At 39.2% G+C, this 27,984-nt stretch overlaps 1 protein-coding gene and 1 non-coding gene across 4 annotated transcripts in view; one reads left to right on the top strand and one right to left on the bottom strand.

Annotated features, from left to right (window-relative positions):
• RECK (reversion inducing cysteine rich protein with kazal motifs) overlaps nt 1–20,656 on the bottom strand; it is an 82,782-nt gene extending 62,126 nt beyond the window's left edge. For all 3 annotated transcript variants that reach the window (XM_055578525.1, XM_055578526.1, XM_055578527.1), the window contains exons 1-4: nt 20,476–20,656; nt 5,982–6,040; nt 3,502–3,576; nt 2,569–2,605 (exon numbers count right to left, since the gene is read on the bottom strand). In XM_055578525.1, the coding sequence (XP_055434500.1) occupies nt 2,569–2,605; nt 3,502–3,576; nt 5,982–6,040; nt 20,476–20,575 (271 nt within the window). In that variant the 5' untranslated portion in view covers nt 20,576–20,656. The remainder of the gene's footprint in view (nt 1–2,568; nt 2,606–3,501; nt 3,577–5,981; nt 6,041–20,475) is intronic.
• Nucleotides 20,657–26,371: 5,715 nt separating this feature from the next.
• Nucleotides 26,372–26,497, top strand: LOC129651963 (U6atac minor spliceosomal RNA). Its single transcript, XR_008714452.1, has one exon. It is a non-coding gene; the product is annotated as a U6atac minor spliceosomal RNA (small nuclear RNA).
• The last annotated feature ends 1,487 nt before the right edge of the window (nt 26,498–27,984 follow it).

The following is a 27,984-nucleotide window of genomic DNA, read 5'->3' as shown; positions in this document are numbered from 1 at the left end:
AGATAGCAGGGTCTCAAAAGTATGAAGCCCCTCCTCCCACCCTGACTCTCAATGCTATCTAGTCTTCTCAGGGTCTCTTCTCCCTGCTCACCTTAAATTCTCTTTAGCTCATTCTCACTCTAAGGTGGACAGAATCTCCAGAGGACATACGGGTTAAGGAAAGCAATGACTTCTTTCACCTCTGGACTGTGAACCAGAGGCAGGACTCCCATTAATAACTTAATAAGCAAGCAAACAAAATAGGACATGAGTATTATTATATTCAAAATACCTAGAATAGCATAAAACCCATGATGCTGTTTAACAACTGATACTTAGTAAACAAACAGGAACATCTCCTGTGAGCCATGACTGAATTTGATAGGTACACTTTACTGTGGGGCAAAATGACTATACTGATGCAATTTATGCACAGTAGCTATTTCTCCAACCAAATCACAGTGATACCAAAAGGTGGTAAAATTATAAAGAGTTCTAATGCAATTTTAAGATCCCTTTTTGCAGTTATAAATGTCAATGAATAACTCCTAGATGAAATTAGGAGATATAAACAATGATTATGATAAAAGAAAAAATTTACTTGTAGGAATGCTGTAAATTCCTTATCTCTTTTAAGAAATGCTTTATGCTGCTTCCATGTAATACACAGATCTGCAAATTCACATGTACATTAAATTATTTCCATTTGAAAAAAATGTCAGGGATTCAAGGCAATAGGTAACATGGTACTCTATACGAAACTAAGACCTAATATAAAAAACAGAAGCATTCCACTAAAAAAACAAACAAAAGCAAACAAATGGCCCATGGACAGACAAAGCTCTCAAAATATAATCATAAACCATCCCAACTGTTCAAACTGGCTAAGAATACCGCATATCATAAGATTCTATATCCCTATATGTTTAAATGGTATTAAAGGGCAGCAGACTCCCATCTAGTCCCACTGCCCAGCATAGTTTCCTCTTGATCTTTGCTGCTTGCTACTCAGAATTGCACATATTTTATAAAGAATTTTGAATGGAACCAATGTAGGTCATAAACTCGGTGAGCTTTTATACCATTCAGTATACTGCTATTTTCACATATCCAGTACCTTTTGTGTGTTAGTTGCTTAGTTATGTCTGACTCTTTGCAACTCCATGGACTGAAGCCCTCCAGGCTCCTCTGTCCATGGAATTCTCCAGGCATGAGTACTGGAGTGGGTTGCCATTCCCTTCTCGAGGGGAGCTTCCCAATCCAGAGATCGAACCTGGGTCTTCCATATTGCAGGCAGATTCTTTACCATCTGAGCCACAAAAGGAGCTCTTACCTCTTAGAAAATATTAAATTATTCAACAAGCAACTACATTCAGTGAACCCTTACTATATACAAAGCCCTTTATCAGGTATTTTGTAGGCTAACAAATAGATAAAAATATATGATTTATCCCTTTATGGAGATTACAGTTTGGTAGGAACAATACACACACATATATAATTATAGACACTAGGTAGAGGGATAATTAGGAAAACAAGCAAGGATGTGAGCAATTCCAAGACGGAAATAGTTCAATTTGTTTGAAATGAAAACTTTCAACAGTGTGAAAACCTTTAGAATTCAGAGAAATGTAAGCTATACTCCCTTTTTTCAAGGCACTGGCTTTAACCAGGACTGGAAAACGAGCTCTAATCCTAGGAGATTGGGAATGCCAGACAGGGAGTTTGGGCTTTATTCCGACTGAAGTGGATAGCCCCTGAGGGAGTTTTTTTGAAGAGGGTGGGGAAGACAGCTATGGTGTGTTGAAGCATGAGTTATGAAGTTACTGCAAAAATCTACCCCAAAAGTGTAATAATAAAGGCTTGAACTAGGAATAGCAAGGATGGATGCAAGATTTTACAAGAGGGTGAATGAAGCTAAAAAGAAAAAACATTCAGAGATAATGACTTGAGGGTTTCCAGTCTAGTGTCATTCATAACAAAAAGCAATTATAAGATGAGTTTGGTTTTGAGTCATGCTACCTGGATGCAGAGATCCAAGTAGAGAAGACTCGAAGTCATGAATAATAACTTGTATTTGAAAATTATCTTCTCAGAGCTGATTAGATAAGAGTTCTGGGAAGGAATATGGTACCAGGGTGAGTGTAGAGAAAGAAGGGAAGAGGACCACACACAGGAATAGCCATGGTAGTTACAGGGGTGATGGTGTGTGTGTGTGGAGGTGGGGGTGATGCGTGGGGATAAGAGAGGACAAAGTCACAAGGTCAAGGTGAAGTCACAAGGAGTTAGTGGTCAATGTATCAACTATTACATGGAAGTCAAAAAGAGCAAGTACTGAGAAAAAGCTGTAAGATCTAGGAACCAAGAGATCCTGGTGATCTTTCAAAGCCCAGTTTCAACAGAACAGCAGCTGAAGTGGAAACAAGAGTACCATAAAGGATTGAGTGAATGAGAATAAATTATACATTTGAAAATTTGGATGCCTCCAAGAAGGAGAGGATAGAAATCCAAGGGTATATATTAGGTTACAGGACTATGACACAAATTTTACAATCACAAAATAAGTTTTAATGTTATACTATTGCTTACCTGGCAAAGATGAATTCATACAACTCCAAATGTCAACCTAAAATTGTAATCATCAAAAGATTTTAACGTAGAAAACCAGTTTCAAAATACAATTTCTACAGAAATTACGTATAGCTAATTTGATTATGTGTGTCTGTATACAATCAATGATGTAGAAGCATCAACCAGCTATTTGGGGAAGAAAAAATAGAAATGAGATGTAAAAATACTGCTTGTTGTTTTCTCAACTTCCCATCTGGGATACGAAGGACAAGTATGGTTACTCAGGATGTTTACTGGAATAACTGTTTCCAAGCACAGAGATAAAAGTGCCTGTTGAGTGACTGAAGTAAAATATGTCAGTCAGAACTGTTTGATCATCAACTTTCCCATTTAACCCAACCTACCTTATCTAAACAGGCTTTCTCATGCCAGTTCAGACTTTTTTAGCTTGGCCATGAGCATCCCAAACACGGGATGGTCCATGCATTAGAGACATTTTAAGTTACATGATTCAGACAGGCATGCAATGTATTTTTAGTATACCAGAAAATGAGAAGACAGAAGTAATGAGAAATTACACATTTTCCCTTACCCTAAATCTGACTTTTTAAAAATTAATATAAATATAAGATTTAGTTATAGTTTTCATAAAATTGTCAAAATAATAAGTAAAATTCTCAATTTCAGAGAAACTATTATTATGAAATTTAAAGACTAGAACATATTTTTATATAATACTGTTTTTATACCTACATCATAAATAACAAAAGATGAAAGACAATATTCCATCCAGCAATTTGTATGAAGATCTTTTTAAAGTATCCAGTTAAATCTAACATTTTACTTTGACCACAAACCCCAATCACACTGAAAAATTTGTTAAAGCAAAAGTAACTCAAGAGAGTGCTTCATTAGACAAAAACTTCCATAGTTAAGTGGAACAATACCTACCATTGTTTCAGGGCAATAATCTGGGGCTCGCTGCAACAGATGTTTTAGTCGCGATTCACTTTTTGAGGAAAATATCTACTTGACAAAAAAAAAGTTTTATGGCATTTTTTCAATAAGAAAATGGAAGAGGTAAATTTTTTTATCCTCTAGGTTTATCAGTTGTCTAGAATATTTTCCAATTTCCCTTCATAAATGTGCTTTATTGTAAAACATCAGTCCTGACTTCTTATATAAATTCAAATTGTAAAAGTTTTAATTCCAAATCTCTAACTGCCTTCACACAGTGGTTTTCACTGATAATTCAGCAACTTACCCCACTATCATCTTCCTAACTTTCTACAGCCATCAAGTGCATTAGTATTCACTCCAAATCAAAACCTAAATATCAGTAGAATACCCTTTCTCTATTCCTTGCTGGTTGAAGATTAAAGATTCCTTATTCCTGGCAATTCTTCTGTCAGTGAGCTCTGCCAGTTTTAGCATCCTAGCCTCTCACTCTTCTGGTGATTGGGATGACTGACTTACCTGATTGTTGAGTCTGACCAGGGAAAGTGAATCCAATTCTTACCTCTATTCCTCTGCAAGTAAGTAGTCTATCTGGAGTTTAGTGCATACCTGGAGATAAATGCTATCTACATTCAGCGTTTGTGTAACCAGAAATAAAGTAATTTGGTCAGGGAAGAACTTGGTCAGGGAAGAATTTTTTTTATTAGGATGACTATAGTATTCACTTACTTTGCTATATTATAGAATTTCAAACACTTTAGATTTTAAGAAATTAGTCCTTGCCTGTTGCAAGTACCTCATAAAAATAATTTACCCTATGGAACATTAGTGGAAAAAACAAGAGGAAACAAGGCAAAAAGTCAGGAAAGGAGTGCTTCCAAAAGTAGGAGAGTTACTTTAAAAGCTCTTATGCTGACACCATCAAGAGGCCATTTTTGCTTTTAAAAAGCTATTGTTCTGGCAGTAAATTTGCAGAAAACTTAATCTGCTATAGTGTTTTGACATGAATTCTCTAGCAGCTATTTAGGTAAGACATCTTGTTATACTTAGAGTATCTTGAAAAATCTTTTTAATCTATGTTAGGTAGTGCTCTCATTTTTAGGAAGTAATAAAATCCAGGTTATTACTTGAAAACTCCTCAAAAGATGATTGAGGTCATTAATTCTCAACTGGTAAGGCTACAACTACACTATCAAGATGATGAAAGAAAGGTAAGACATTATGAACAGCTATTGTCTCAGTGGAACTTGCCTTAGAAAGGTTCAAGCAGAACTACAGAAAAGTTTCAAAGGTAGGAAATCAGTCCTGAATATTCATTGGAAGGACTGATGCTGAAGCTGAAACTCCAATACTTTGGCCACCTGAGGCAAAGAACTGACTCATTGAAAAGACCCTGATGCTGGAAAAGACTGATGGCAGGAGGAGAAGGGGACAACAGAGGATGAGATGGTTGGATGGCATCACCGACTCAATGGACGTGAGTTTGAGTAAACTCCGGGAGTTGGTGATGGACAGGGAGGCCTGGTGTGCTGCAGTCCATGGGCTCCCAAAGAGTCGGACATGACTGAGCGACTGGACTGAGCGACTGAACTTAACTGAGTACAATGAACACCCACATAAGCCTTCATCTAAATTCACCTATTATTAACATTTGCTTTAACTTTCTCTACATATGCACGTTATTTTTATTACTTTGATGAAACATTTAGAATTCATTACAGACATGATCATTCATTCCTAAATTCCAGCATGTATCTTCTAAGAATAAGGACACCATCCTAACTAACCACAGTACAATCATCAGATTCAGTTCACAGCACTGGTAGGTATAATATCATTATAGCTCATATTTAAATTTCACCAATTTATCTCAATCACATCCTCTATAGCAGTCTTTTTTTTTTTTTTAATTCCAGGACCCAATACAGAATTATACACTGCATTTAGTTGTCTTATCTCTTTAGTTTCCTTTAATCTGGTAGTTTCTTGTGTGTTCTTTGAAGCCTCAGGAACTGCAGCCTGCCAGGCTGCTCCGTCCACGGCATCTTCCGGCCAAGAACACTGCAGTGCACTGCCTTTTCCTACTCCAGGGGATCTTCCCAATCCAGGAATCAAATCCGTCTCTCTTGTGTCTCCTGTATTAGCAGGCGGGTTCTTTACCACTAGCACTACCTAGGAATTCCTGGGACATTTCTTGACCTTTGTTTTTATAACACTGATATCTCTGAAGGGTACAGGCGGTTGTTTTGAGGAATATCCCTCAATCTGGGTTTGCCATATTGTTTCCTCAGGATTCAGGTTATGTATTTTGGGTAGGAATCCCATGTCAGATACTGTGCTCCACCATGTTTGCAGATTCATGTTAACTTGTTCCATTACTGCCGATGTGAACTGACCATTTAAGTGCTGTCCAACAGATTTCTCTGAAACAATTACACTAAATAATATCCTCTATAATTATCATGCAAGCTTACCTGTTCACAAACATCACGGCACATCTGGTTATCCTTTGAATGATTACAACACAGAGCACCTAGGGAGAAAAAACAAACACCTAATATTGCCTACTGTTAAAACACAATGATTAAGCTAAGTCAGATGGTTACACAAACCACTTATCGACAGATTATTACTATTATTATCCATTTTAACTCAACAAACCTTTGTTGTGTACCTATTTCAAGTCAAAGATGGTGCTATTTGAGGACACAATTTTTGCCTTTAAGAAGCTTGCAATCTAACAGGGGAGACTGTCATTTAATAATAATTGCTACTGTGTACTGTGTACTTTTTATGTGTCAGAATTTTACTACTTGTTTTAAGATCATCTCATTCAATCCTCAACAATTATCCTATGGACTATATTCTATTATTATTCCTATAAAGGAAGGTTAAATGATTAAAAGATAATGAATTTTGTTTTGGACATGTTAAATGTAAGTTTCCATTATCTCAGTGAAATAAATAGAGATTAGGTTTGAAAACAAAAAGAGTTGAGGGCTTGAGGTGAGGTTGTATATGTCTCTGAATAGTCACTGTGGAGAACAAAGGAAGCCTATAAATGTTTCTCAAACTTTTTTCTATGAAACACTGTTTCATGATGTGTTAATATCTATTCCTCAAGAGAAAATGTTTCATGTTCAAATAAATTAGGAAACAAAGGATTAAAAAGTTAAAGAGAATTTTTTTTTAAATTATTTTATTTTTATCCCCTGGAGAAGGGAATGGCAACCCACTCCAGTATTCTTGTCTGGAGAATTCCACGGACAGAGGAGCCTGGCAGGGCTAGTCTATGGGGTCGCAAAGAGTCAGAAAGGACTGAGTGACTACACTTTAATGCCATTTTTAATTTATTTTTTTAACACCATAAACATTTTGCATTGGGGTATAGCCGATCTTAAATTCTTAAGAATTTGAGAAATTTCTTTCTCAAATCTGAGAAAATTCTTAAAGAGATGGGAATACCTGACCTGACTCCTAAGAAATCGGTATGCAGGTCAAGAAGCAACAGTTAGAACTGAACATGGAACAACAGACTGGTTCCAAATTGAGAAAGGAGTATGTCAAGGCTGTATACTGTCGCCCTGCTTATTTAACTTACATGCAGAGTACATCATGCAAAATGCTGAGCTGGATGAAGCACAAGCTGGAATCAAGATTGCTGGGAGAAATATCAATAATCTTAGATATGCAGATGACACCACCCTTATGGCGGAAAGCAAAGAAGAACTAAATAGCCTCTTGATGAAAGTGAAAGTGGAGAGTGAAAAAGTTGGCTTAAAACTCAACATTCAGAAAACTAAGATCATGGCATCCAGTCCCATCAATTCATGGCAAATAGATGGGGACAATGGAAACAGTGATAGACTTTATTTTTGGGGGTTCCAAAATCACTGCAGATGGTGACTGAAGCCATGAAATTAAAAGACACTTACTCCTTGGAAGAAAAGCTATGACCAACCTAGGCAGCACATTAAAAAGCAGAGACGTTACTTTGCCAACAAAAGTCCGTCTAGTCAAAGCTATGGTTTTTCCAGTAGTCATGTATGGATTTGAGAGTTGGACTATAAAGAGAGCTGAGCACTGAAGAATTCATGCTTTTGAACTGTGGTGTTGGAGAAGACCGAGAGTCCCTTGGACTGCAAGGAGATTAAACCAGTCAATTCTAAAAGAAATCAACCCTGAATATTCATTGGAAGGACTAATGCTGAAGCTGAAACTCCAATACTTTGGCCACCTGATGCAAAGAACTGACTAATTGGAAAAGACCCTGATGCTGGGAAAGACTGAAGGCAGGAGGAGAAAGGGACAACAGAGGATGAGATGGTTGGATGGCATCACTGACTCAATGGACATGAGTCTGAGTAAGCTCTGGGAGTTGGTGATGGACAGGGAAGCCTGGCATGCTACAGTCCATGGAGTCACAAAGAGTCAGACATGACTGAGCAACTGAACTGAACTGAATAGCCAATCAATAATGTTGTGACAGTTTCAGGTAAACAGTGAAGGGACTCAGTCATACATACATGTATCCATTCTCTCCCAAACCCTGTTCCCATCCAGGATGGCACATAACACTGGGCAGAGTTCCACGTGCTATGCAATTGATTTTTGTTGGTCATCCATTTTAAATATAGTAGGGTGTACATAACTTCCCAAAGTCCTTAATTATCCCTTCACACAACCCCCAACTATAAGTTCATTTTCTAAGTCTGTGAGTCTCTGTTTTGTAAGTAAATTCATTTGTATCATTTCTTTTTAGATTCCACATATAAGGGATGTCATATATTTTTCCTTCTCTGACTTATGACAGTCTCTGGGTCCACCCATGTTGCTGCAAATGGCCTTATTTCATTCTTTTCAATGGCCGAGTAATATTCCAATGTATACATATATGCATGTGTGCGTGTGTGTATATAGATATATACATATATACACCACATCTTCTTTATCCAGTTCTCTGTCAATATTTAAATTCTTTCCATGCCTTGGCTATTGTAAACAGTGCTGCCTTGAACACTGGGGTGCATGTATCTTTTCAGGCCATGTTTTTCTCTCGATATATATCCCTGAGTGGGATTGCAGAGTGATATGATAGCTCTAGCTTAGTTTTTTAAGGAACTCCCATACTGTTCTCCATAGTGGCTGTACCAACTTACATTCCCACCAATAATAGCAAAAGGGTTCCCTTTAAAGAGCATTCTTTACTGGACTTTATGAAACCTTTAATATATTAATATGCTCATTAATCTCCTAAAAAGGATCTAAGTAGACAGATTTCTCAGAGCACAAGATATTTTTCTCATGCCACTTATTTTACATCTCAGCATGCCAATTTGAGAAACATCACAGAAAAGGAAAAATGTCGCCAAGCAGCATTATGGGCCCAGAAAAATTAATAAATCAGTGATATAGATAATCAGCAGGGGTATGTCATTATTCTAGAATGAAGCTAACTGGGAAAAAAGATAAAGCTGAATTGGTCAGGGGCTGTTTATAGAGTGCTAAATCAAAAGTGACAAGGAGATGAAAATATCTCATTTCAGGCAGCTAGATCCAATACAATGCCTACATATGTGTATCAATCTCTTTAAATGAAATCTATATAATCTCAGTATATAAAATAGATGACAGCAGAGCTTTTTTGATTGAAGGTAAGATTGGTATTGGGAAGAAATGAATGAATAAAAAAGGTTATTTTTAGCTCTTACCAACATCCTTTTAAGCTCAAAACTGATATTGTTACTCCATAAAATAATAACAGGGCATATGATATTACTAACATATTGCTACAGTTTAGTTTCATAAAACTATCATGGGGCAGGCTTTCTAATGCTATATGGAAAAAGGTGTCTTAAGCTTTTAACATTTGACTTAAAAATTCTGAAAAAGTGAAAGTGAAGTTGCTCAGTCCTATCTGACTCTTTGCAACCCTATGGACTGTAGCCTGTCAGGCTCCTCCATCCATGGGATTTTCCAGGCAAGAATACTGGAGTGAGTTGCCATTTTCAGTATGTAGAAATTCCATTATGTTTCAGAAATGAAAAAATTCCTTGTTTATAGGCTATAGCTACCTTCTTAGAAGCGTTGTATTCAAGGATGGGCCCAATCACTAATGAGTGTTCCTCACAACACCCCTCTCTTCTCTGCCATGCCACACCGAACCCCTGCCCTTTTAAGATCCTGTTATGTTCTCAGCCTCATTAGAATGAAGAAGACAGGCAAGAAAAGAAAGGTGGGGCCGGGGATCTTCTGTGTGACATCGATGTGATCTTTTGAAGTGCTCAAGTTGTTGCCACTTTCTACTATCTTCTAACACAAAGGTCACAGGAGAGCAGAAAATCCAGCTGATGGAAAGCAAAGATAACTCAGGATAATACATGATCCCCATAAGCACAGGCTTAGCAAAAAGTAAATAGGCAGGCAAAAGTCTGACTTGGGCCTAGGAATTTTTGGAAAAAGTTTCTTGGAGCAAAGGTCTATTTAGAACAGAAACATGAAATATGTCACAATTAAAACTCCAATAACAATGAAAGATTTGTTAAAAATATAAAGATTTATTTTTTTCCTATTAAATGGTGAAGGTCAAATTTATAGTGGGGTGACCCCCAAAGTTAAATTTTTTAAATGATTCACTTTTTCATTAAGAAATCCCAAAACCTGGAAAAGAAGAAAAATGATCTAATATTCCCACTGTCCTGTCAGAACATGTACTGACATTTTTGACATATTTCTTTCTAGTCTTTCCAAAAGTCTTCTGAAATTTCTGACAAAATGGGATTAGAGAGCAGCCTGAAGTCTTCTAGTAGTAATGCCCTTCCCCCTCCTAACCAAGCATTCCTCTGTAATAATACATTTCCTTTCTTGAGAGGAACTGCCACCCTCCTAGAACAGGCTAGGGGACCTATACTATAGCACGTTTTCCAAACTTCATTTTTAACCTTAGTCATCATTATATTTGTATACATTTTTACTTCTTTGAAACAACAAAAACTTACTAGACTCTTAAACACTGCATACTTTTAGAGAAATGTCTACAAATAGACATTAAGTCATATGCCTTCATTAAGAATGAGGGCAAAGGATTCAAATGCAATTAATGTGGCAATTAAAGGTCTTTGTCTTTTCAGAGCTTTTAAAATGGATTAATTGGGTCATTCAACTATTAGAGTACAAAAAAACTCTCCAAGGCCTAATGTTTTATACAAAAGAAGACAGTGAATTCTAGAAATGCTTTGTTTTTATAATTTGATTCTAACCTAATTGCTGGTTCTTCAAGAATAGTTTAAAACTCTGGTTATTTTCATAAAATGGAATTGAACAGATAAAGGTAAATTAGTTCAAAATAACACTTGATATTGACAGGATGAAAATAAATAGCACAGATATCATCCTTATTAAAGACATAAGGATGAGTGTAATATTTTGCATTCTTATTTCTAAACTCTGAAAATATAAAATTAATAAAAACCCAAAACTGATTACTAAAAGCCACGTATATTGGGTTTAAGAGGGTATTAGTGCAACCTAGAAATATTTGAGCAGAATTACCCAGTAATTAGAAACATCAAGGGTTGGCTGCTGGTTGGGCCACGTGCCTACTAAAGACAGGCAAGTAAGCGAGAAGCACATGCTCCAGCCACAAGGGAAAAATGCAACTTCTGAGACTAACTAGCATTTAAAAAAACAATTACACACCCTAATCTAAAACTAAAATATTCATAGAATTATAGGATATTTGAAGTTAAAAGAGAATTTGCTACAGAAGCCTCCCCAAACCTCAATTTGGTTAATGAAAAGCCAGTATTGTTTTCTTTTCTAAAGAAAATAAAGATTCTTTCTAATTAATGTATTTTTAGAGAATTACTAAAACAGACTATATATATCCTGCACTACTGAAAGGGAATAAACTAAATCTGAGCTGATACTGCAAAAAGATCATTCCAAATAAAAAAGGTATGTTAATTTAACAAATCTTATTTTCAAATTTTTATTTCCAAAACAGCCTGGAAATTGACCATCCCTTAAAAACATTTAAATGACAACTGCAACTTTAACTTATAAATGCATTCTTACAATTGTCACATTTATCCCTTGGAAGATGGATATGTGCCTATGTATATAGATAAAATATATCACAGCCAAAAAAGAGCCGAAGAGTAAAATGATTATTTATATTCCTACTACCTGGATTCAACACTGCACCTTTTTCTTGACTCATTTACAAGTTACAGATATCCTCCACTGCTTGCCTCAAACTGTAATGCTACAACTGCCAATTAGGTTCATTCTATTCTGTTATCAATATGACTGCCAGGTTAACTTTTTAAATTACTTTTCATGATGTCACTCTTTTAATCAAGGGTCCACAATGGCTTCCTGCTATTTCAGTTCTAAATTTTCTTAAGTCTTCTTCTTACCTCCCCCTCCCTGATCCTCTATTATTTTTAACAAGGAAAGCCTGTATTTATATAATAATACCTTGAACACAGCCTCTGCCTATCATGCTTAGTGCCCTCTTTCCAGCTGACATAAATCCCAAACATCTTTCAAGGCTTAAAATTAAGCCCCATCTCAACTCTAAGTAAGCCTTTATTCTCCAACAACTCCAGGCCATGTTGTTTTTTTGGTTAATGTCCTACTATTCCAGTCAGAACTGAAAACTTTATCACTTAACTCTAATAATTTCATGTGTGTACTAATGGTATTTCCAGACTAAATGGGAACTTCTCGTACACAATTTAGCACAGTGCTCAGCTCAAAAAATTTTCTTATTCACTGGTTAATAAGTAATAATTTCCTACTTATGCAATGTATTTTTAATCAGAAAAAAATGTATGAGAAGTTTATTTCTCCCACATACCACTGTCATACCACATTTCCCATGGTGACCAAGCCATAATTTAGCAAACATCGTCAAAAGACAGGCTGGACCCAATCATATGCACAGGCACAGAGGTACGTACCCAGAGGGTGGTGGGCTCTACAGCTATCAGGTCAAGATGAGCTGGAGCTGAGGAAGTTTTATGGTGTAGAGAAACCATGAGTAAGAAGAGGAAGCTAGTGGTGGAGAATGGGAAAGGCAAGAGATGTACAGAGACAAGCTATGAGAGACAGAGGGAGACTGTCTCTAAAAGTAGTCTTGGCCAGTCAGAATGGCTGCTATCCAAAAGTCTACAAGCAATAAATGCTGGAAAGGGTGTGGAGAAAAGGGAACCCTCTTACATTGTTGGTAGGAATGCAAACTAGTACAGCCACTATGGAGAACAGTGTGGAGATCCCTTAAAAAACTGGAAATAGAACTGCCATACAACCCAACAATCCCACTGCTGGGCATACACACTGAGGAAACCCGAATTGAAAGAGACACGTGTACCCCAATGTTCATCACAGCACTGTTTATAATAGCAAGGACATGGAAGCAACCTAGATGTCCATCAGCAGACGAATGGATAAGAAAGCTGTGGCACATATACACAATGGAATATTACTCAGCTATTAAAAAGAATACATTTGAATCAGTTCTAATGAGGTGGATGAAACTGGAGCCTATCATATAGAGTGAAGTAAGCCAGAAAGAAAAACACCAATACAGTATACTAATGCATATATATGGAATTTAGAAAGATGGTAACGATAACCCTGTATGCGAGACAGTAAAAGAGACACAGATGTAGAGAACAATCTTTTGGACTCTGTGGGAGAAGGAGAGGGTGGGATGATTTGGGAGAATGGCATTGAAACATGTATAATATCACATGTGAAATGAATCGCCAGTCCAGGTTCGATGCAGGATACAGGATGCTCGGGGCTGGTGCACTGGGATGACCCAGAGGGATGGTATGGGGAGGGAGGTGGGAGGGGGGTTCAGGATGGGGAACACGTGTACACTCATGGCGGATTCATGTTGATGTGTGGCAGAACCAATACAATATTGTAAAGTAAGTAAAAAAAAAAACTAAAATTAAAAAAAAAAAAAGTAATCTTGGTTCCTGGCAGCTTTCCAGTTCCCACAGCAGTCCCTGAGGTGGTGCTCAATTTCCTATCCTTGGATTTCCATGTTCCTTGTTAGATGCTATCTAGCTAGCTCCCTACTCCTGAGCTACCTTGGTTTCTGTTCTTTGGGGGGTCCAAAGACCCTAAACACATTATCATACATTATTATGAAACAACTAAGCAAATGACTCCTCAGATCCGCCCCCACCCCATAGACGCTAATAGCCAGTATTCTCGGATAATTCCCTTCTCCATTCTATGCCATCTATTCCCATCTATCAGATGAGGGATCTCAAAGTATTTGTGTCTGGCTCCCAATGATATATTCCATGGTGAAAATGTTTCTCTTAATACTTATTACACTTTTCTTGAAGTTTTCTTCATGTAAGTTATGTGCTCTACATTATGTACTACATATTTGACTAAATCGTATGATTTTTCCTCAAATATATTCAGATTTAGAATATAAATGGATATGTACAAATATAACTACATAATACTAGAAATGCAGATATACACATTTTTTGGTGATATTTAATATCTTGCATTCTCACTAAACCATAAACCCCATGAAAGCAGAGACCAAGTCTGTTTTTGTTTACCACATTATGTACCTAATGCTTGTCACAGTGTCTGGCACTATTAACCCCTCAATGAATATTTGCTGAATGGAATACTTACAGGTATGACATTTAATTTAGTAAGCAATGGACCAAGGGGAGTTATTCCTAATATCTACCTTAAACATATATGAAAACAGAAAATTTGATTCTCTTCCTGACTCACCTGCCAAACCTCCAACTTACTTCTCCCCATCATCCTGACCTCAGTAAATAGCAATATTTTCCACTAAGTTGCTCAAAATCTAGAAATAATCTCTAATTCTTGCTTCCCTCACTTTCCACATCCAATCCATTAGTAATATATTCTGAATTTGTCCTCTTTAATCTCCATCATCACTCTAAGAATTATCTCCTACTTTGACTACTACAGTGGCCTAATAGCTCTGCTTTTATTCCTACCCTCTTACAATAACTTTTTTAAATTCAGCAGTCAGTGTGATCTAAATCAGAAATGAAAGCATACATCTCTTAAAGGTCCATTGGTTTCTATTTGCACATACAATAATATCCACAATCCTTACGTGGCTTTTTGCACAGCTCAGTACTATCTGCATGCGTGTGTGCTAAATTGCTTCAGCTGTGTCCAACTCTCCTGAGTTCAGTTTAGTTCAGTTGCTGCTCAGTTGTGTCAGACTCTTTGAGACCCCATGGACTGCAGCATGCCAGGCCTCCCTGTCCATCACCAACTCCTGGAGCTTGCTCAGACTTGTGTCCATCAAGTTGGTGATGCCATCTAACCATCTCATCTTCTGTCGTCCCCTTCCCCTCCTGCCTTCAATCTTTTCCAGCATCAGGGTCTTTTCCAATGAGTCAGTTCTTCGCATCAGCTGGCTAAAGTATTGGAGCTTCAGCATCGGTCCTTCCAATGAACATTCAGGACTGATTTCCTTTAGGATTGACTGGTTGGATTTCCTTGCTGTCCAAGGGACTCTCAAGAGTCTTCTCCAACACCACAGTTCAAAAGCATCAATTCTTCAGCACTCAGAATTCTTTATAGTTCAACTCTCAAATCCATACATGACCAAGGAAAAAACCATAGCTTTGACTAGACGGACCTTTATCAGCAAAGTAACATCTCTGCTTTTTAATGTGCTGTCTAGGTTGGTCATAGCTTTTCTTTCAAGGAGCAAGCATCTTTTAATTTCATGGCTGCGGTCACCATCTGCAGTGATTTTGGAGCCCCCCAAAACAAAGTCTGTCACTGTTTCCATTGTTTCCCCATCTATTTACCATGAATTGATGCGATCAGATGCCATGATCTTAGTTTTCTGAATGTTGAGTTTTAAGCCAACTACTACACTCTCTTTCACTTTCAACAAGAGGCTCTTTTGTTCTTATTCACTTTCTGCCATAAGGGTGGTGTCGTCTGAGTATCTAAGATTATTGATATTTCTCCCAGCAATCTTGTACTTGTACTTCATCCAGCCTTGGTATTTCACATGATGTACTCTGCATATAAGTTAAATAAGCAAGGTGACAGTATACAGCCTTGACGTACTCCTTTCCTGATTTGGAACCAGTCGGTCGTTCTGTGTCCAGTTCTAACTGTTGCTTCTTGACCTGCATACAGATTTCTCAGGAGGCAGGTCAGTTGGTCTGGTATTCCCATCTCTTTAAGAATTTTCCACAGTTTGTTGTGATCCACACAGTCAAAGGCTTTGGCATAGTCAATAAAGCAGAAGTAAATGTTTTTCTGGAACTCTCTCACTTTTTCAATGATCCAATAGATATTGGCAATTTGATCTCTGGTTCCTCTACCTTTTCTAAAACCAGCTTGAATATCTAAAAGTTCATTGTTCTTGTACTATTGAAGGCTGGCTTGGAGAATTTTGAACATTACTTTGCGAGCGTGTGAGATGAGTTCAATTGTGTGGTAGTTTGAGCATTCTTTGGCATTGCCTTTCTTTGGGATTGGAATGAAAACTGACCTTTTCCAGTCCTGTGGCCACTATTGAGTTTCCCAAATTCACTGGCATATTGAGTGTAGCACTTTCACAGCATCATCTTTTAGGATTTGAAATAGCTCAACTGGAATTCTGTCACCTCTATTCGTTTTTTTTGAAGTGATGTTTCCTAAGGCCCACTTGACTTCACATTCCAGGATGTGGCTCTAGTCCAGTGATCACACCACTGTGGTTATCTGGGTCATGAAAATCTTTCTGTATAGTTCTGTGTATTCTTGCTACCTCTTCTTAATATCTTCTGCTTCTATTAGGTCCATACCATTTCTGTCCTTTATTGTGCCCATCTTTACATGAAATGTTCCCTTGGTATCTCTAATTTTCTTGACAAGATTTCTAGTCTTTCCCATTCTATTGCTTTCTGACTCTCCTAGCCCTGGCTAATTCACCTGCTCACGATGTTGGAACCATACTGACCTTCAGTTTCTTCTTGCTTCAGGGCCTGTGCACTTTCTGGTCCCCACCCTGATCTTTCCTAAGGACAGCACCCTTGGTCTTCACATTTCAGTTCCGAACTTTACCCTCTCAAAGAAGCTTTTCTTGACATCATTATGGAAAGAACCAGTCCTCACTACTCACATAATTCTTTATGCTACCCTCTAGTTTCCTTCACAGCATATTTATCACTACTAGAAATCATTTTATTTATCTGTTTATTGTCTATCACCGACTCAATCAACATGAATCTGAGCAATCTCCAGGAGATGGTGAAAGACAGGGAAGCTCCAGTCCATGGGGTTGCAAAGAGTTGGACATGACTTAGTTACTGAACAACAGTCTATTCCCCCTCTACTAGAAATCTAAGCCCCTTGAAAGCAGTAACCCTGAACCTAAAACAGTGCCTGACATATAGTAAGCATGCAAATTTTTTGGAATAAACTCTTGCAGTATCTATTTTGCTCTTTAAAAAAAACCACATTTATAATATATAAAAACCACCTGTTTGACATCATTCTACTTTCTTCAAAAAGTGGCAAAGGATGAAAGGTATGATTAATGAAAGACTGTTTAAATCTATGACTGTAAGACAGGAACTTTTAGTAGCATACCAGAATAAACTGTTATATCTGGTTTCTCACTCCTTTTACAGTGTGGGCCAAGATAGTTCTGTTTGAAAGGAAAGAGAATCTGTTTCTTATTACATTCCTCCAGATAGGCGGTCACTTTTTCTAACTTAAAATTCATTACATTCTTTTTCAGGATCCTAGGCTATTACATAATTCCTTAAATGTCAACTTATTGAAACCTAGACCTTAATGTTACATCTTTCTCTCTTTAATACAATTAGAAAATATCTTAGATGGAAACAGAGCTAGTATCAGGTGCCATGACACACAGATTCTCAGACTGTAGCACAGGATTCCAGCCCATCCTTCAGAGGAAACACTAGAGGTGCTGGGGAGCAGAGCTGGGGGTCAAGGAGACCAGAAAGTACACTGTGGAAGTGTGGCGTTACTCCAGTGTACAGGGTGTGGCCAAACTTCACAAGAGATAGTAACTAGCAAGTCGAATCACTCCTTCCTTCTCCTTCAACAGGAATGAAATCTCCAAGTCAGAACAAATAAGACTTGTAAAATGCTTTATACCAGAGGAGACAGGATGACCCAACCTTGGATGGGGTAAGGAGATGAGAATGAAGACTGAGCAGGAATACAAGTCAGGCCTTCACTGAAACACATTTAATATTGTTTTCTTAATTTTGTCTAGGATTGAGGAACATTTTCCACACTTTATACAAATCCACAGTGGAAGCCTTTGTTCATTATATTACTCAATGTCCTTTATGTAAGGAAGCAGGCAATATATACCTAAGAATTTAGTACAAGAGACAATTCTCACTTTTACATCAAACTTGGGGGTTTTCCTTTTTTACCAAACAATGCAAGTTCTGTGTTGTCATGGACGTTTTGAACTGGTAGGGCCTTTAGAAATCTGCTAGCCCAGAATTTCCTAAATTGGGATTGAGGTGCTATGAAGAAAAAAACAGTTCTTTAAGCAAAAAAGTTTCTTTCTTTGCATAACAATTTTACTGAAATAAAAGTCACGTTAAATTAATAAAACAAGGAGACCACTAGACTGAGTTGGCGTCAGTTCCTTAGTAGCCTACCTAAGTAAACCAAAACTTAAGCCTATAATGCCCCAAGGTTAAGAGATCAGAATCCTAAGGACAATCAATCAGCAACAATCACCTGGGCTTTCCCAAATAAGACACTTGCTCAAACTATAGCCAATCAAATATTTCCTTGCTTCATCTCCACCTTTTCTATAAAAGTCCTTCCTGAGCTCCTGTTACTTCCCATTTGACACTGTCCAAATTCAAATCAATTTTTGCTCAAATAAACTTGCAATTTTAATATGACCCCATCTATCTTTTAACAGTAACACATTATAAAATTCATCCTTTTAAAGTGTACCATTCAGTTGTTTTAGTATATTCACAGAATTGTGCTATTTTTCAGTTTTAAACATTTTCATCATCCTGAAAAGAAACCTCATATTCATCAGCAGTCATTTCCCCATTTCTCCATTCTCCCAGCAACAAGTTTCTTAATCACAGGAATCTTTGCAAATTATTGTGAACCTAACCTGTTTGTGAATTTATAAGAGAGGGGTACAGTGTACAGTGTTTCCCAAACTTATTTAATAGCTAATATGCATGTATTACCTCAATTATCACAATAAAAATCTATGAGAATTTTTATATACAATAAATGTGGATATTAAAGCACAAAGAATAAAGCTAACTAAATTTGTTCAAATATTCTTAACTATATTCTACTCTACTATTTCCCACAGAACTAATCAGCTGTGGGATAATAGGCAACTAGTTTTCTAATGCGGAGAAGGCAATGGCACCCCACTCCAGTACTCTTGCCTGGAAAATCCCATGGACAGAGGAGCCTGGTGCGCTGCAATCCATGGGGTCACGAAGAGTCGGACACGACTGAGCGACTTCACTTTCACTTTTCACTTTTATGCACTGGAGAAGGAAATGGCAACCCACTTCAGTGTTCTTGCCTGGAGAATCCCAGGGACAGGCGAGCCTGGTGGGCTGCTGTCTATGGGGTCGCACAGAGTTGGACACGACTGAAGTGACTTAGCGGTAGCAGTAGCAGTTTTCTAATGAATCAAAACTTTGAAAGTGCTTTAATTCAATTTCTTTAACTTGAGAAAAATAGGGTCCAGGAAAGTAAGCTGATTTAGCCCCAAATATACAGCATTCTTTCTTTCTCCTTTGATTTGTCTAATTGACAGCTTTGTTAGAACTCGATTATAATTAACTATATAACCCCAGGCTCCTGACAATTCTCTCCCTTCTTTAAATACTCTTGACTTAAACAAAATCCTTTAACTCTGTAAGCTACCTTGAAACCTGTTGAGGCTGATTTTGCTCTTTCTAGGTGTGTCTCCCTGTGAGCAATGCACTTCTCCTCCACTTTCGCATGTATAAATCCCAGCCATCTTTCAATATCTAGCGAAGCTGGGGCATCACTCAATTATACCTTCCCAACCTGAGTGGACATCATCATCTCTCTCCCTGTGTGCACTCACAGCCCTCATCGCTTCATGTGGATACTTCTGCCTCGAATTGGAGCCGCTCCTGTCTTGTGGCACCCCACCCTCTAGCTAAAGCTGGTGGAGGGCAGGAGTTGGCAACAACTCCTAAAACCCAGCACGTGGGAGACACTCAGTAAGCACTGAACAGCTTCCTATCCACTCGTGGTCTAATTTCTCCAGAGCAAGAACAAAACTCTCCTCAAGTCAGCCCCCACAGAGAGGGTTCCCTGATTTCTAATCTCTCTCCTGGCAAAGCCCAGCGCTGTCTTGGACATACTGCATACCCACAGCGAAGAGCAGCAGAATCGGATTTGGGAGACTTGGACCTAGTCTCTGCCTGAGACTTCAGAAGTCAGTCAAGCTGTAGAGCACATAAGTGCTCGCTGTCCGAGGTCGGCCTTTCAGAACCGAGGGTCAAGTAACAAGCAACAGTAACTGGCCAGGGTGGCGGTAAGGCGGCGGCCCCTCCAAAATCCCGTCCCACCCTCGCGACGGTCCTGGACGAAGGCATTTCGCGCTCTTCGGACAGAGACCCGAGCCGGATGAGGAGCTGAGGGCTCCTGCTCGGTGGGTGACAGAGGAAGGCCTCGAACCCAGGTCACGGCTCCCCAGTTCAGGGGATCTGGGCGGAAAGAGAGAGGGTGGAGAGGGGTCCTGCTCGTCCAGCCTCAGTCCCCCCTGCCGCCTGCTGGGACCTCCCGACCCCGGGTCATCAGACTTGGACTGGGTCTGGGGGTCGCCGGCACCCCCGCCCCCTGCTCCGCGCCATCTTGGAGCGCTGAGGCGACCGCTCTGGACCTCCCCGAACCGCTGCTCCAGAAGTTACTCACCCGCACTGCCCGGGGCCAGGCCCCCTGCCACCTCCGCGACCCCAGCCACCGTCAGGAGAAGCAGCAGCGCGCCTCGCGGGGAGGCCCGGACAGTCGCCATGTCCAGGCCTGGGGCTCCAGGGCAGCTTGATGCTCGGACCCAGCCTGCCCGCCGCGGCAACTCGCGGAGGCCCCGCCCCGGTGGCCCGGACCCTTGGTGATTGGCTGCGGCGCGAAACTCCGCCCGTCGGCCGCAAGGATTTTCCAAAACCTGCTGGGGGCGGGAACCTGCCCGAGACCCCGCTCTTTGTTAAGGCCCAGCTAGCTATCTGTCCGCTTCTGCGGCGGAATCGGGCAGCCGGCGTTCTCCAAGAGGCGAGTCAGAGGATGTCAGGGTTGGGAGGGTCCTAAGAACGCCTCGACCTCCCGAGGTTTGCAGATGCGGTCACTGAGGCTCAGCGAAGAGACCGTCAGCCCAAGGTCACACCGCAAGTTCTCCTGAGAACTGGGGCACAGGCCAAGGCTGAACCAAAGGGACTTGTCCCTTTCACGTACTTCGATGATCTTAATATCCTTTCTGCCGGACGCTGCCCCACACCCCAGGAGGGCGTGTCATCCGGGACAACTCCGCCTCCCCTGAAATCGGAGGGGCTCTGCCTCTGACAATCTCCTGACAAGAGCCCGAGGCAAGAATTCGCCACCAAACCTCTTCTGCACGTGTAGCCTCACTGTATCTTTGATGTTCTAAGGACACCTGATGTTGCCATCAGGAGAATGTGGAAAGGAGAATGCTTGTGTATCTAAATATGGAGAGCCTCGAAGGCCAGGCTGGGTTTAGACTTTAAGAGACAATTTGGAGGTGGGTCCGCTTATTATCAAAGCGTTCTCCAACCCCCACCCCGTTCCTGTGTCCCTCCTTCTCTCCCTCTCCATTCCTTTTGTCAATTATGTAATACATTTTTTCCTTTCCTCTTCCTTAAAAAAGCAAAAAGCAAACATAACCACAGTTACATTTTTAAATATGGAATATCATTAAATATCCAGTGTTTACATTTTCCTTATTGTCTCATAATTTCCTTTTACAGTTTTCAAGTTCCAACCAAAGTCCATGTATAGGAGTTAGTTTGTATGTCCTTTAGGTCTCTATCTATTCTCTCCTTTAGGAAAATGTGAATAAGTTACAATAATCTTTCTAAAACGTTTGCTCTGGCAACAACCCTCTTGCTTCTCTGAGAGACCACCTCTTTATTTACAGGATGGAATGATGTACAGTTATTCACCATGATATCAGAGGCTCTCAGCATTTAGACCCAATCACCTTTACCAGTTTCATCTCGCCTTACATCCCACTCCTCTCTAGGAGAGAAGAGTCAAAAAACCTAGAGTTGTGCTGATACAGTAGCCACTAGCCACATGTGGCTGTTGAATACTTGAAACATAGCAATTCCAAACTGAGATATGATGGAACCAGATTTGGAAGACTTAGTATGAAAACAAGAACCTTGCTTATTTACCTTATATGCAGAGTACATCATGCGAAATGTTGGACTGTACAAAGCACAATCTGGAATCAAGATTGCAGGGAGAAATATCAATAACCTCAGATATGCAGATGACACCACCCTTATGGCAGAAAGTGAAGAGGAACTAAAAAGCCTCTTGATGAAAGTGAAAAAGAGTGAAAAAGCTGACTTAAAACTCAACATTCAAAAAACAAAGATCATGGCATCTGGTCCCATCACTTCATGGCAAATAGATGGGGAAACAATGGAAACAGTGACAGACTATTTTCTTGGGCTCCAAAATCACTGCAGACAGTGACTGCAGCAATGAAATTAAAAGATGCTTGCTCCTTGGAAGAAAAGCTATGACAAACCTAGCATATTAAAAAGCAGAGACATTACTTTACCAACAAAGGTCCATCTAGTCAAAGCTATGGTTTTTCTAGTAGTAACGTATGGATATGAGAGTTGGACCGTAAAGAAAGCTGAGCACCGAAGAATTGATGCTTTTGAGCTGTGGTGTTGACCAAGACTCTCGAGAGTCCCTTGGACAGCAAGAAGATCCAACCAGTCAATCCTAAAGGAAATCAGTCCTGAATATTCATTGGAAGGACTGATGCTGATGCTGAAACTCCAACACTTTGGCCACCTGATGTGAAGAACTGACTCACTGGAAAAGACCCTGATGCTGGAAAAGATTGAAGGCAGGAGGAGAAGGGGATGACAGAGGATGAGATGGTTGGATGGCATCACCAACTTGATGGACATGAGTTTGAGCAAGCTCTGGGAGTTGGTGATGGACAGGGAAGCCTGGTGTGCTGCAGTCCATGGGGTCGCAAAGAGTCGGACACGACTGAGTGACTGAACTGAAAATGTTATTAAAACTAATTTCACCTTTTTTCAAAAACTTGTTTTTGTTTTAAAATGACTTTTTTAGAGTGGTTTTTGGCTCACAGAAAAACTAAGCAGAAGTTACAGAGATTTCTCATAAACCCCATGCTTCAACATACGATATACTCACAGACCCCTCCACTATCAACATCCCACACCTCAGTGGTGCATTTGTTACAACTGATGAAGCTGCACTGACACATCATTATCACCCGAAGGCCCCAGTTTACCTTAGAGTTCATTCTTGGCTTTACACATTCTGTGGGTTTTGACAACTGTATAATGACATGTAGCCACCATTATTCTTTTTACTTTTTTTAATGTGACTATTAGAAAACTTAAAATCATGTATATGGTTCACTTTGGGGTTCATATAGTTCTATTGTACAGTGCTGGTGTAATTACTTTTCATTCTAAACAAAGGTTAATGCTCAGAGAGCATCTTTAAAGTGGCACTTTAAAAAAATGTTACTCATCAGTGATTTTGTCCTGAGCTCACAACATCTTTCTATATTTCAGATAAATAAAACCCATCAAATCTTTTGATTCATCTTTGTGTACTATGATTTCCCCATCATTTTACTTTTGTTTCTTTATAAAGTATTTCAAGTAAGCTTCCTGCAGAAATCATATAGTTGGTTGCTTTTTAAAAAAAAATTTAATATGATAATATTTGCCTCTTAATGCGAGTGTTTGTATTTAATGTAATTATTGATATATGGTTGAGTTTAAATCTATCTTGCAATTTGTTTTCTATTTACTCCAGTTGTTCTTTTTTCCTTTTTCCTACTTTTTCTACCTTCTCTCAGAATAATAAAGTGTTTGGAGTGTTGTTTTTATTATTTCATTATATCTCTTCTATTGGCTTATCAGCTCTACTTCTTTGTTTTATTTTTCAGTAGGTGCACTAGAGTTTAGTATACAGTTTAACTTATTACAGTCCACCTTCAAGTAATAATTATCACTTCATGTCAAATGTAAGATGTGACACCAATATACTTCCACTTTCTCCTCCCATCTTTCGTGCTAACGTTATACATTTTGCTTCCACGCTCTGTTATTATTTTGCTTTAAATAGTCAATTATTTAAGAGATTATAAAATGAAAAACTGGGTTTTATGTTTACCCATATGTCAAGCATTTCTGATGCTCTTCATTTCTTTATGTAACTCCAGATTTCTCTTTGGTATCTAGAGGAAGATAAATATTTTGATTAAGAACATGGCAGATTTTGCTGATTTTAATTAACTAGGACCCCATACATTGGTTTTGGGGGTTTATGCATACTATTAATATGTTTCTGAAGTTAATTTTTAATGGAAATGATTTTTCTCGGTTTATTTAGCTTAAACACATTTTCTTATCAATCAGAGACAGTCCCTCCACTCCCATCAGTCCCCAGCAACTTGACTCACTGGGATGGGGAAGGAGGCAAGCCCCTGGAAAAGGGAGGCTGTAGTGGGCTGGGACACAGAACCCCAGAGGGGCTTGAAAATATGAGATAAGAGGGTATCTGAGCCTTGTCTCATGGAGCTCAGAGAAGAGAGACACCTCATAATGTTCCCCTGCCCTTTGGCTGCAAATGTGTCCTGTTCCTCGCTCCCCACCGAGAATGACACAGAAGAGGATTTAAATGTTTTCTGTCTCTGGTGGCTCAGATGGTAAAAAAATCTGCCCAACAATGTAGGAGACTCACGTTCGATACCTGTGTCAGGAAGATCCTCTGGAGAAGAGAACGGCAACGAGTATTCTTGTCTGGAGAATTCCATGGACAGAGGAGCCTGGCGGGCTATAGTCCATATGGTTGTGAAGAGCTGGACATGACTGAGTGACTAACACAGGAGCTGAGAGAGCTGAGACCCCAAAGAGGCCTCCAGATCAGAACAAGGAGGCTGTAACTGGTATCTGCATGGTCTATACAACTGGATGCCAGATGAGAATGCAGGTATCAATGGGGATTGATTATGACAACTGAGGACCAGATGTCCTGCCTTCTTCCCCAGTCCCAGCTGGTGGGTTTGACTCTGTGTATTTTCCTCTCAAAACTATGGAGGGGGTTGGGGAGAGGCCTTGACTCAGCTGAGATCCTACTGAATTGACTGAGATTAAGTTTCAGTTGTTCGGCAGGAAGGGGACTTGCAGAGACAAGTAGCTGTTGATCAAAGATTTGTGCAGCCCTGCTAGAAACTGTGGCTTAGAAGCAACTGCCCAGCCAGAGCAAACATTTTCTGAGTGCTATCATGTTCTCTGTTCGTTTACTGCCTGTGACTATAACCTTGGAGAACAAAGGATCCCATGCCTCGGAGCAGAATCGGTGTATTTGACAGTCCCATTGCCCCTATATTGAGATCTTACAGAACAGAGAGAAGCCCTAACACCAAGTCATTCAATAAGAACACATTATAAAACTTAACATTGTGACCTCAGTCTGTGATGTTGGTACAATATCTTGCCAGCATCCAGTAAGCCCTCTAAACATATGAGCCTGTGAGTATGAAATTGTCCCCATTCTCTACTTTCCTTGCTTGCTTACTTCAGCAATTTTCAAACTTAAAAAATATTATTTTTATTTTTTAGCAATGGAACCCTTTTCCCAACAAAATCTTACAGAATTCTACCATATAAAATAGAATTAAAAAAGCTACATTTCAGTGCTACATTTATTTTCTCAGTTCAAATATATAATTAATAATAATTGGTTCAAAGACAATAAATGAGAATTCAGATAATAAATAAAATTTTGATGAACACAAAAACTTGCAATTGGGAATTATATATGATAATTGTGGGCTTCCCTGGTAGCTCAGCTGGTAAAGAATCTGCCTGCAATGCAGGAGACCCCAGTTCAATTCCTGGCTCAGGAAGATTCCCTGGAGAAGGAATAGGCCACCCACTCCAGTATCCTTGGGCTTCCCTGGTGGCTCAAATTGTAAAGAATCCGCCTGCAATATGGGACGCCTGGGTTCGATCTCTGGGTTGGGAAGATCCCCTGGAGGAGGGCATGGCAACCCACTCCAGTATTCTTGCCTGGAGAATCCCCATGGACAGAGGAGCCTGGCAGGCTATATTATAGTCCATGGGGTCCCAAAGAATTGGACACGACTGAATGACTAAGCACAGCACAACATGATAATTGTAGTCATACCAGTTTTGGCTTCCATTTCTGTACTTTGTTTTGGTTGCCTGTTGTAGAGAAAATCCTGCTTCATACAGATGAGTAGTTTGCAAAGGGTCTTGGTTTTTGAATTAGCCCACCTTGCATTCTCTGACTACTCTTTGTTCAAATTAACATGGTACCTTGAAAAAGAAATATTGAGAGATTTTTATTTCAATATGATTCAGGAACACTTATGTCCATACCAAAATCTGCACATGGATATTTGTAGCAGCTTTGTTCATAACTGCTAAAACTTGGAAGCAACCAAGATGTTTTTTAGTAGGTAAGTTGTTAAATTAACTGTGATACCTCCATACAATGGAAGATTGTTGAGCAATAAAAAGAAATGAGCTAGTCAAACCACAGTGTGTTGTATGGAAGGAGAGAAGGTTAGCACCCACCTTGACAAGGATGGAAGAGGCCCTTGGGCCTGACAACACACAGATGGTTAAGGCATTGATACCTACTTTGTGGCGTCTAACCACTATTTTTAAAAGGGGACGGTGGCAGCCAAGGATGAGATGGTTAGACAGCATCACCAACTCAATGGACATGAGTCTGAGCAAACTCTGGGAGACAGTGAAGGACAGTGAAGCTTGGCATGCTGCAGTCCATGGGGTCACAAAAAGTCAGGCACAACTTAGCAACTGAACAGAACAGAATAATAATCACCATGTTAGAAATTAAAAAAAAAAAAAAGAAAACCAATACCAACAGCAAAAAACACCCCACAAAAAGACAGGGATGAAACTTAAAAAGGCATATTTCTGAGTGAAAGAAGCCAATCTGAAAAGGTTACATACCTTCAGATTCCAACTCGATAACATTCTGGAAAAGGCAAAATTATGGAGACAACAAAAAGATTAGGGATTGTCAGGGGCTAAAGCGGGAGGGCAGGGTGAAGAGGCAGAGCACAGAGGATTTTCAGGTCAGTTAAAGTGCTCTGTTTAAAACTATAATCCTGGATACATGTTATTATACATTTGTCCAAACCCACACACCAGGAGTGAACTCTAAACTATGAACTCTGGGTGATGATGTGTCAATATAGATTCATTGATACCATTGTAACAAAGATACCATTCTGCTGGTGGATGTTGACAGTCCGAGAGGATGTGGGCCGAGGGGGACCTGGCATATGGGAACTCTGAGTACTTCCTGCCCAGTTTTGCTGTGAAGCTAAAATTGCTCTGAAAAACAAACTGTATTGATTTTTAAAATGCCAGTTCGACATTAAAAATTAAAAAATATTGATTCACTAATAAAGTTTGGATAATTGCTCAAATTCCTTATCATAAATGTAGTCAGAGAAGTAACACCCCCAAATGTCTGGTTAACTCCAATACTATATATAACGTGACATTATTACTGTGTGACCGTGTACATGTTCCTTTGTCATTGTGCAATTGGCTATGACACTATGATGAGAACATGCACCAGGCAGATGATTCTGAGCTTTGACCAATGCTTAATTGGAAACAGTGCACATTTGTATTCCTTGGTACTATTGTACGTAAGCAGTTGAGCGTAGGCTTGGATTTGAGAAATGATCAGTGCAGATTTACACTTTTTCTAATCAAGGACACATCCAAAGAAGATAAAAGAAATATGCAGAGACGGTAGGAAAAGATTTATTCTGAGGTCTGTGTAAAGGAATCAACTCAACAACACACATACTATTGTGATAGTGGTTTCTTGTGTGTCAGAAATCAAAATGCAAGTTTGTGTGTGTCCGTGGTCTTACTTAAAAGTTATTTAGTTATTTAGTTTATACATTAAAGAAGCTCAAATCAAATATTTGTAGAGCCCAACAAACTTCCATTTGGGAACAGCTTGATTCTTGCTTGGTTAGACTATATTATTCAAGAGTTTTGTACAAGAGTTTTGTATATTGGAACATGTCTGTTTTAATTCTGATACCCTCTTTCTCTTCCAAAATAATGAATCATGCTCCCTTCCACAGCTGGAATAAATATGTCA

The sequence above is a fragment of the Bubalus kerabau genome, chromosome 4 (genome assembly GCF_029407905.1).
Source record: "Bubalus kerabau isolate K-KA32 ecotype Philippines breed swamp buffalo chromosome 4, PCC_UOA_SB_1v2, whole genome shotgun sequence".
In the NCBI taxonomy this organism is placed as follows: Eukaryota; Metazoa; Chordata; class Mammalia; order Artiodactyla; family Bovidae; genus Bubalus; species Bubalus kerabau.
Note: the sequence above shows the minus strand (reverse complement) of the source record. Positions and strands in the feature narration are given on the sequence as shown.